This window comes from Apis laboriosa, unplaced genomic scaffold (genome assembly GCF_014066325.1).
Source record: "Apis laboriosa isolate Shangri-la unplaced genomic scaffold, ASM1406632v1 scaffold128_cov155, whole genome shotgun sequence".
In the NCBI taxonomy this organism is placed as follows: Eukaryota; Metazoa; Arthropoda; class Insecta; order Hymenoptera; family Apidae; genus Apis; species Apis laboriosa.
Window position 1 is genome coordinate 425,148 of NW_025221189.1, and position 11,640 is coordinate 436,787.

At 27.2% G+C, this 11,640-nt stretch overlaps 2 protein-coding genes across 2 annotated transcripts; one reads left to right on the forward strand and one right to left on the reverse strand.

The window, feature by feature from the left end:
* Positions 1 to 1,538: 1,538 nt before the first annotated feature.
* Positions 1,539 to 5,850, forward strand: LOC122720354. Its single transcript, XM_043946998.1, has 12 exons — positions 1,539 to 2,076; positions 2,635 to 2,712; positions 2,776 to 2,870; positions 2,952 to 3,029; positions 3,122 to 3,268; positions 3,355 to 3,430; positions 3,504 to 3,691; positions 3,810 to 3,954; positions 4,300 to 4,515; positions 4,937 to 5,055; positions 5,273 to 5,408; positions 5,481 to 5,850. Exons 1-12 carry the CDS (start codon positions 1,771 to 1,773, stop codon positions 5,781 to 5,783), a joined length of 1,887 nt encoding a protein of 628 aa, XP_043802933.1. The 5' UTR covers positions 1,539 to 1,770; the 3' UTR covers positions 5,784 to 5,850.
* On the reverse strand, positions 5,848 to 8,960 carry LOC122720355 (uridine-cytidine kinase-like 1). Its single transcript, XM_043946999.1, has 10 exons — positions 8,591 to 8,960; positions 8,397 to 8,524; positions 7,866 to 8,036; positions 7,676 to 7,782; positions 7,432 to 7,602; positions 7,253 to 7,324; positions 6,896 to 7,147; positions 6,615 to 6,824; positions 6,348 to 6,533; positions 5,848 to 6,274 (listed from the first exon to the last, which is right to left on the reverse strand). The coding sequence occupies exons 1-10, from the start codon at positions 8,641 to 8,643 to the stop codon at positions 5,957 to 5,959; spliced, it is 1,668 nt and encodes a 555-aa protein (XP_043802934.1). The 5' UTR covers positions 8,644 to 8,960; the 3' UTR covers positions 5,848 to 5,956.
* Positions 8,961 to 11,640: the final 2,680 nt, after the last annotated feature.

The following is an 11,640-nucleotide window of genomic DNA, read 5'->3' on the forward strand; positions in this document are numbered from 1 at the left end:
GATTAAAGAAAAAAGTATGAAAATTCGTAAAAGTATGAAAATGATAAATATATTGAATTATTTTAATATAGAATATTAACAAATATATAATTCTTTTAGCAGAAAAAAGTTAATCTACAAGTGTTAATAATCGGCTGTAAGCAAGTTTTGAAATACTTGTTGAAACGAGATAAATTTAGAATTAATAATAAATAATTGTAGCATAAATATTTTATTCTATGTGTCTTAACTTGTATTTCAAAAATTGCTTTTAATTAATTTTAAAACTTTTTTCAACACGCGTATACGTACATTTTTTTAATTATAGAGATAAATATTTCCATATGTGAAAAATCAAATATCTTTTGGCGATAGTAATTTACTATTTCTAACTTAATGTTAGAAACTATTATTCTAAGTTTTAATTTCATAATATTTTTATTTAATCTCTTGAAGGATATTATTTATTGTTTTAATAACTTTTCAAATATTTTTTAAATTGATATTTAAAAATATATTTCAGTGTTTCATAATTATAGATATATTATTAATTAATATAATTGAAATTATTATTAAATATTAAGAAAATTCAATAATATTAAAATATGAAAAAATTTATATAAAAATTATCATTATAATTTTCGGACTTTAATTTTATCTCTCAAGAAATTAAATTTCAATCAATCAATTTCTTTTTCACTAAAATTAATTCGATTATTTAATTTCCAATCTTTGAACGTTCCATTTGTTCATGTTTTACTATTATATATACGTATGTTATATAACTCTTTTATACACGCTGTCGCGATGTTCCTCGTTGAAAATTCGGATGGAAATTTTTATATCGAAATACGTAAAAATAAATGACGTAAAAATATCGTCGATCAAGACTGCGATTAAAGCAAATACCGCAAAGTTTTTGTCAATTAAGGCAATACGTTCGTTAGGTTTTCCTTCGGACTCGTTGTTTAAAAGAGTATATTTTCACGCACATATTGCTTAAATAAAATACTTAAAACCGAGGGAGTTTGAAGAGAATAGAGGATCGATTCAATTTTCGTAAAAATCGAATGAATTTGAAATTTCCCTTCGTGCGATATATTCCTGGCGATCTCTAGTTACCTAGGTCAGACAAAACGTCGAGCTAGTCTCTAGAAGCTAGTCTTTACGCTGTTGATTTGTTAAAATAAATGTTTATTTCGTAAAAAAACAATTATTTTACAATTACCTTCACATCTGCTTCCTCGAAGTTTTTCATATTTTTTTAATTATTGTATATTAAATAATTTAAAATAATATTTATTAATAATGCTTATTTTATTTTATTTATTTATTTATTTTTTAATTAAATAAATGATGATAATATTGAGTTTAATGAAAATATTTTTTAAATCATTTTCTTTAAATCATCATATGATATTTCTAAAATATTTTCATTATTTTGCGATTGCAAAAATATTATATCATAAATTCATAGAAAACTTTATACGATATAAACGATTCGATTTCAATTGTCGAACAATACGGAAAAAATATCTGCAAATTGAAATCCATAAAAAATAAAAATTAAAAATCATCAAGAACAAATTATCAAACCTTCGATCTATTCAACAAAGTCACGCTAATTGAAAGCATGACAAAACAATTACAAAATAATTAGCAATTTGTTAATGAAACAGATGCATATACTTCAACGATCGCTTCGAAATCGAACGAATGGAGCATAACAAACGAAATCTCGCGAAAACCTCGTGAATCTGAACTAAACAATTGTCTTTTGTGCAGATCAAAATGCCTGGCGGTGTTGTATTTTTAGTTTGCATACCGACGTTCAGTTATGAACATGAATTAATCTTTGGCGTGCCTTTGAAACAAAACAAGAAGAATGAAAAACCAAGGAAAATTATAACTGGACCAAAAGTTGATGTGAGACTTAGAGAGACAAGATCGAAGACACATCTTTTAAGATTGAATGATAACGACGAGCGGGATGATATCGATATCGACGATGATTTGGCTGATAGACGATATAGAAATCGAAGACGTGGCATTTCCGGTCAACGGGACAAAGATCCGGTTTTCGTGTCGATGGAAACAGTATTTATAATTCATATTATATATTACATTAAATATTTAAAAAATATTTGCTACGGATAATAATTTAATTTTTTTAAAATATGGAATAAATTATAATAGCAAAAATAATTGAAAAATATGAAAAATCATTTACATCAATAATATACTTATAAGAAAATTTTGATATTAGAATACAAGAATTCTTTATAAATGGAATGAAATTTAAATTTTAAGATACGATAATTATATATATAAAAATATATATATAAAATAATAAGATACGAATGAATTTCTTATAGCTTCTATATTATTAATTTTACAATTAATAATATGAATTTTAAAAAAAAACTACAAAAGTTGAAATAAAATACATATTTATAATTGCAAAAAACAATAAACTAAATATTCATAAATTTAATAATTCTAATATTAAACAAACTATAAGAAATAATATAATTTCATTTTTAAAAATGAATTATATTGATACCGTTTCAGATAAAAAGAAAAAGATAAAAGCTATTATAATTTATTGCAACAAAACTATTTCTTTTATCTTCTCTGTCGTTATTATTCTCCAAGGTCTTAGAAGAATTGCTGAGGAAGCTGAAAGTAGAACACGTTGTCTGGTGCAGAGACAAGGAGAACATGTATTACGAGGTAAGATAAGTGCGCTAATTATTTTCATTTTTTATTACTCACTGACCTTATCCTTCTGGAAAGGTTATATTTCCTGTACCAGCCGGGGAACCATGCGAAAATTGCCTCCATTGCCTCACGGAAATGGGAATTGGCGTGAAAATGAACTCCATAGTAAGGTGAATTAATATCTCTCTATTTTCTCGCCAGGAAGCTTTTCCAAATGTCTTCGTTTACAAACATCTTCGAACAATTTCCAGTGTAATTCCGACCCAGTGCACGTATAGCGGTATAGGAGGTATTGGTGCTACGCCTATCAAAGATGATCTAGCTCGAAGGTATGAGAAGAAATTTTCTTAATGCACTAAATCTAATTAAGCGCAATAAATATATATTTTGAAATTGCAATTTTTTTTTTTCCTTTTTTTAGACGAAAAGAATCTGAAGAAAGGAATAATGCTTGGAAAGCTTTCGTGGAATCCATACGTTCGAAATTGACGGTTAAACAGGTCGTTGATGGGGTTCGTAGTGGAGGTGATCTCACGTTTGATTATGTATTGCTGGTACTGACTGCAGAGTAAGAATTATCGACATTAAAATTTATTTAATGTCTGAAAATTATTTTTCTTTATTTCATCAATTTAATTTTATAATTACGAATAGTTGTCTAGCAGCTCTAGGTCTCATTGAGAACAGTGCGACCAATGTTGTGGCTGCAATGTTAGTGTCTCCCTTAATGGTAAAACTCTATCTCAATAACTCTGATTATAATTGTTAATCATAATTAATTATTTTCTTTAAATATTATTAAGGGTCCTGTGATGTCTTTAACCTTTGGAACCATCATAGCTGATAGAAATCTTCAATTTATCGGTCTAAAGAGTCTCTTACTAGGTATATTCCTCTCTATACTCTTTGGCTTTATCTTCGGTCTCATTCTTGGTACCACGGAGATGCCTTGGGGTTACAACGATTGGCCAACCGATGAGATGAAAGGCAGGTACGTTTTCACATATTAAATAATGATATTAAATTCTGTATGTAAAACTAAAGAGATATATATATAAAAAAAAAAAGAAATTAATAAAGATTCACATGAATTATATATTTTCTCGCAGAGGAAATTATAGATCCCTCTGGATGGGCGTGTTATGGGCTTTACCATCAGGCACAGGCGTAGCCGTGGCATTGTTGCAAGGAAGCAATGGTCCCTTAATTGGAGTTGCTATATCAGCTTCTTTATTACCACCGGTAGTAAATTGCGTAAGTACAAAACAATAATCATAAATATACAGAGGAATAAAAATAAAAAAAATAAAATAAAATAAAATAAAAATACTTTTTATCAATCAAGTCAAAAATTTATAAGTTTTTCGTTGCTCATTTATTATTCACGTATCTGATGGTGAATCGAAATATATATATATATATATATTCGCACGAGAAACATCGAAATTGGACAGCTATCGTCACGGACAGACAGAATAATTCGCGAGGGAAGACAGATATGGTATCGGCAATCGAGCGGGGCGTTCTCATTCCATCAGGGATTGATTAATGGATGGCGATTAATCTGACCGTAACAATCGATGAAATTTATTCCCATAGGGTTTATTCTGGGCGCTTGGATGTATATGGTTAATTTATCGACCGATTAAAATGCCGCACATGAAAGGAGAGTCTTATACCAATTACAACACCTCATATGTCTACGTATATACTGATTACTTACCGGTCGAATTCTTCTGCAATGGCATAATCAGCGCGTGTCTAACCTTTGTTAATGTAATGTGCATCTTTATCACCGCGATCATCGTGCTTAAGGTGAGAAATCATTTGCTTATGTGGAATGCAGATTTCTTGACAATTTCAAATCATATTATTGTTGCGTGATTATGTAAATAAATATAATTAATAGGGGTAGAATATAAGATAAGAAGATTTAATATCTGCAATGGATATATAAGTTATTTATTACGTAGTTTCATTTCTTTTATGTTTTAAATGATCAATATAATTAATCAATATAATCAATATAAAAGAGAGATATTAATGGTACAATATCTAAATTAGAAACAATTTTTTAATAAAAATAATTCATTAATTAATATAAATCTATTGGGATAAAATATTTAATATAATTATATATAATATAATTGATTTGAAAAGATTTATTTAAAATAAAATAAATGATTTGAAATAAATACTATTATCTCCTGAGATTAAATGCGTCGTTTTTGTTTAGATTAAAGAAGTAGCCGCTCCGTATACTTCAACACCGGAACTACGTCGTTTTTGGGAGCATGATATTCGCTTGGTCCGTGATAAAAATATTTCACGAGATAACAGTTCTTTAGATTCGAGGTAATTAAAATTTTTCACATCATAAAAACTATATTTTCTAACTTCTACATACTTCTAATATAAGTAAAAGAAAATTAAGGTATTTCAAAAAAATAAATTCAATTCAAATATTCAAATTTAAATTCAAATTCAAATTCATACATAAAAATTATTTATTTAAAATCGCAGAATATTTATAATTTCAATTTAATGAAAAAATAAATAAAATCTTTATTAGTTTTTACGGTGGATTAAGTAAAACAAAACAACGCGTGCTAGAACAAACGTTAAATGAAGCGGTACGTGAAGCCATAGATGATGAAACATTCCGCAAAGTCCAAAGATCAAGTTATGGTCAACATGGTCCAGACGAGGTAACGTAAAATTTCTAATTAATGTAATTATTTATATATAATACATAAAACATAAAATTGTTTTTCGTATAGTTTACACCAAAATTTGGACCTTATATGAGCAGTGGGACAATTAATGTTACAAATGAACAAAAAGAACAAATTATATCTAATGGTTTTAATTTACCGGAAGGTTCTGGCAGTACGAGCGAAGATTTGGCTGCTCTCGATAGATTAATCACATATCTTTTGGGACAGTCAAATAATCCCAGTTCTGGTCATTTGGATTCTTGGCGTCGTTCTTGTAGAGCAAGTGCTCGAGGTTACAGACAATTACGCAGTACAGATGCAAAAGGAGGCGCTATTGGTTCTAATATCGATACGACGTCACTTTAATCATATAATAAAATGGATTAAAATGAATATTATATTAATCGATAATAATAAAAACAATCGAATATTGCATAAATTTCTCAATATAACACAAATTTTATTAAAGATAATATGAGATTACTGTATTTTGTATAATAACAGATTAAATAGCTTTGACGAAACTGAGATCAACTGTACTAATCATCGATCGAAGATGGCTCGGTTCCAAAATATCGGTCGCCAAAATTACCGATACCGGGCAATACGTAAAACTTCTCATTTATCACAGGATCTAAGGCAGATGTTACGATCTTTACGCGCGGAAATGCATAAGCAATCGAATGCACACCAGATTCTGCCATAAGTAGAGATACAAGCAACACATTTTCTTCTGCAACGTCGTGATCCAATAGGACTCGAATAGCCATAATAGCAGCAGCACCTGTTGCTACTGTTGCATCCATCAATATCACTTTATAATCTTTAATATCTTTTGGCAATCGTAGATAATAAAGCTGAAAAAATATTACGATAATTTTTATATTAATATTTTAATGAAAATGAAGAATTTTATAAAAGTACACTTACTTCTGGCTCTCCAGTCTGTTGATTCGTTTGTATAAGTATTTTTCCTATTCTAATATCTTTGCATACATCTCTGACAGCTTGTTCCATCGTTTCACCTGCACGCAAAATGGAAACACCGCATATTTTATCCGTAGCAGCACGTTTTCCGTTATATAATACTCCTTGTGGTGTTTCTACTGTTACATCCTATAAATATATATATAAAATAATATATTTAAATAATGAAATCTTATTTCGTTTATATTTCATTGATATATTAGCATTTACCTCGAAAGGTAAAAGAGATAATGCGTACTCAATAACTAAACGTATCAGACGCTTAGAATAAAATATAAATTCGTCTCTGTATGTTTCCTTGTTTCTTATAAATGTGTGTAAGCCCTTTATCTGAGGTGTATCTGGAAGCAGGTAGAGAGAAGATGGCAATGGCTGACCGATATAAGAATGAGCTAATTTTTCTCTGAGTTTGAAACCTCTCTAGAATAGGAAATGATAATAAGTAAATATTGAATAAAAGATACCAACATCTAAGAAACCATTAATTTTACCAATTGAAGCTGTGTATGTACATGTTGTACAATGAGTTCTATCGCGACTTCGTTATCTCCGCCACGAGGTACAATAATATCCGCGTGTACCATTAATGGAGCTATATAATAATAAAAAGCAGGTTGTACCATAGTACTATACTGCTTTAATACACCTTCCAAGTCTCTTCCTCTTTGTGATATATCTCTACGTAATCTCCGAGCAAGCCTCACATCAGCATCAGTATCAACAAACACCTTCATGTCGCACATCTTGACCAATCGAAGGAAGTAGATCAATGGTAATTTGGTTTTTACTTTCGTACCTTACGTGTTCAAACCCACTCATTCTGCTTTCTTGACAGTAGGTCGGCTTACCTTCAACACGTCGACATTGTAGAATGTGAATATTCCCTCAAATATAATCACATTGGCACCATACATTGTTTTCTTTGAAACATAAAATAATATAATATATACAAAAAATATATTATATATATATATATGTATATATATGTATATATATATATGTAATATTTTTATCAATATCAACATACAGTTCTACTTTCTCTACAATGCGTTACAAAATTATAGATAGGAACTTCCACCATTCTACCCTCTTTCAAACGCTGTAACGTTGTTTTAAGTAACTCAAAATCAAAAGCATCAGGATGATCAAAATTATACTCGTTGCGTGCAGCCATTTCATGCTGTTTTTCATTCAATACCTGTACCAAAAATTACATACTGTTTATTTGGATTCATTTTTAAAGAATAGTACTTATAACAAATCTTTCATACTTTATAAAATGAGTCCATACTAAGAAGTGTTACCCAAGGTACATCTAGAGATTCTATAATTTTTGTTGCAACTGTAGTTTTTCCAGATGCACTACCTCCACAAATACCTAAAAATCATAATATTATCAATTAATATAATTACACATATAATTTCCTTTAAAATAATATATATATTTTTATTGTTACCAACCAATTACAAAAGGTTCTACTTGTTGGCCAGCTGAATTATACCATGGTGGCCTACCAGCTGTGTATATTGTTCTTGTTTTACTTCTAAGAATAGACTCTGCAGAAGTTTTTTTGCTAGACTGAGATAAACTAGTAGTACGTTGTCTCCTCGATCTGGGTGATCTCTGTGAACCTAATAAACAAAACAAAAATAACTCTTTTAATTCATTTTTAAAATTATACAAAATTGTATTAAATTAAAAAGATATATAAATAAACAAAAGAAAATTTAATAAAAATCAAGAATAAAAATTTTAATCTATAGGTGGTATGATGAAGGATAAAGGTACTTTTGGAAGTTTTAATTGATTTCTTCAAATTATAAAAAGACTCTACTTCAGTAAACCAAGTACATCCTGTTTGCCAAACACAGGTACTCCAAATCAATGATTCTGTAAATAATTAGTATATCACTTATTCAATCACCAAAATAAGTAAGAAACTCAAATAAAAAAATTTATGTTACAAAAAATGTGAATAAAAAAAATCTCACCTGTAGAAGGTGGCCTCGGAGACTGCGGTGTAGGAGTCCCAATATCAGAACGTCTATAATGTTCAGCATCTTCGCATAATTCATCAACAAGGAAAATTTCTTTTTCACCCAAACAAACTTCATCATCACTAAATTACATAAAATTCAATGAATATACATTGTAATTGATGAAATATATAGCGAAATACTATTACCTTTCTGAGCTGGCCGAACTTGGTGGATCAAAATGCTGCATTTTAGCTGCCATGTTCTCAATCACGTGTAACACAAATTAGAGTGCATTCACGGCATATGGTAAATGACACTGCAAAACTACAATTCACAAAACTGCATTCTGTCATGCATCCAGGCTTGCAGCACAAATTCCCACATTGAGAATAACGAGGAAAATTGATATTATTCAGTAATATGATTCATACAATAATCAAATAAAAGTAGGAAACGAAATAGCAAATGTTTTATCGAACCATATTATAAAAATCTAAATCTAATCTAAGAATCTAGATCTTTTTAATCTTTCACTATTCTTAATATAAGAATTCATGTGATGGATGACATATGTAAAGATTTTTTATCGCCACTTATATATAGTAATAAATCTATTGTAATTTATTTATGAAAAATCAGAAAAGTACATTAATAAAATAAAAGTACATAATGGATCTACACTGTATTTTATCTATGGTTTATCTATATCTATAGAGATATGTAAACAGAAAGAACTATCTTAAGAGATTATACATCTCATATTTTAAATTTAAAAGCATTCGTGCAAAAAATCAGAAAATTTCCAAGAATTTTATATAATTTCAAAATTTCGGATGAAAAATGCTTCGTAAAAACATATCTAAAAGAACATAAATGAAGCATAGCATAGACGTAACATTCGATGTATGTTTTTGTTTCATGCCTTAACCATAGACGAAATATGGAATAGATCTAATATTTAATATATTTTTTATTCCATGTATCCGGAACTAGACTATCATTCTAGAATACTAATTATAATATATTTCATAATTAATCTTGACAAAAATTAATTATAGATTATAAATTCTATAAAATCTAAAAATAAAATATTTTTTTCAAATTTTTGAATTTAATATTTTCTAAAATAATATTTATGAATATGAATTTTTTAATAATATGAATTTTTTAAGTATTTCAAAATCATTTATATATAAAATAATTATAAAAAAATAAATGATGAAATATTATATTACATTTTATATTTTTTTTTGTATTATGTATTTTTTATATTTAAACAATTTTTATTTTAAATTTTTAGTCTTATATTTCAATCATTTTTTTGGACAATTTTTATGTTAAATTATAATAAATTTTTATTATAATTTAATAATAAAACATTATTATAATTTATTATATATAAATATTATATATTACAATTAAATATAATTAAATAATATTAAATAATATTAAATTATATTAAATTGGTAATAATAATCTCTTCTTATTATATTTTTAATATTTCTAATTTAAAAATTTAAATATTTCTAATTATACTTTAATTTTCGCGCAGCTGAAATGAACTGTATCGCTTCAACCAATCAGAAAGCGATTAAAGTCTAGTGGCAAAATTAATCAAAGTACATCATTGTGCGCATATCACTTATTTCAATTTACAATTGAAAATCATGATGACAAATTGCGTTTTATCGGTAATAATACGTAATTAAATAAAATTTATTGATAGAAAATTGTATTGTATAGTTATCAAACTTCATAAAAATTCATAATATAAATTATTAACTCATAATTTAATTAATATATATTTGCGTAACCATTATTATACTAGATTTAAGTTTCTATGTGACATTATTATTTGATTGGAATTTTGAAAGCGGGATAGCTTTGAAAATTAATAATTTTTTGTGTATATATCATGGCAATTAAGAAAAAACAACAACTTTCATGCAAATATGATAAGATTTTCTTTAAATTTATTTATTTTAAAATATAATAGAAACATAAGTACTGTAAATGTTTTTGTCTTTTTATTCATATAGTAATTAACAATATTTAATATTAATAAATAATAGTAATAAATAAATAATAAATAATTCTCACATACATATTTTACATATTTTTTTCCTAAATGCATTTCTCTTATATTACTTCTCTATTATTAGTTTTAATTTTACGCTCAAAATGCTAAAGCTGAAAATATTTCATATAATTTGGTCTTTCGAGAAAATTGACAGAGAAAATTTCAAGAGAAGTTCAATTATATTACGTCATCGTAATACAAATCGTAATAGAAATCATACCCAATTATTTCGTTCGCTATTTTCCATCCGGAAAATTCCAAGAATTACACCAAGACATTCACCAACATTGACAAAAGATGAAGTTTTATATATCATATTTAAAACTAGGACTTAAATCAAAAGCGCACATATTATCAAAGCGTATCTCAAAGCGTATATTATTATTTATTACATCAAATGTAATATATTATAATGAATGCATTAACTAACTAACAAATATCTGTATTAAAAATATTTTGGTTTCATTTAAAAAAAGAGAATAAAGATAATGCTAAAAAAAATTTTATTAAAAATTAAAAAATAATACAAAAACAAAAAGGATTAGCCAGAAAATCCTTGTATAGATTTTATTAGTACATTTAGTCTAGTCCATTAATAATTAATTAAAATAATTTAAATCAATTTAATAATTTAATAATTTAAATCAATATTTTAGACTAGACTGAAGATGTGCGTAGTTCTTGGCTTGCCATCGCTTTTCAAAATCTATTAATGATGAAATATAATTTAAAAAATTTCGAAAAATATCTAATGGAATATTCATAAAATACTTTTTTAAACGAAAAATACGAAAAACGATGCCAATTACCGGGTCTCACCCACGAGGAGGTGACTACGCATCGAGACCCATCTGGGGGTATTATATTAATTTATTTAACAAAATGATTAATACATTAAAATGATACAATTTTATATCTAAAGATTAAATCTAAAATGTATACTACTTATATCGAATGCAACAATGTACAATAAAAATATTAAATTATAAACTTTAATACTAAATCTTAAATCTTCCTTATATTATTTTTAAAACTAGGACCTAAGTCTAAGATGCATGCATCTTATGATTTATATCGAATATAATAAGTTATTATAATAGTAGTTGAAATCTGTATCCTATGTTGATCGTCACCAAGCGTCACCAAGCGTCGTCCAGCGTCGTCCAGCGTCGTCCA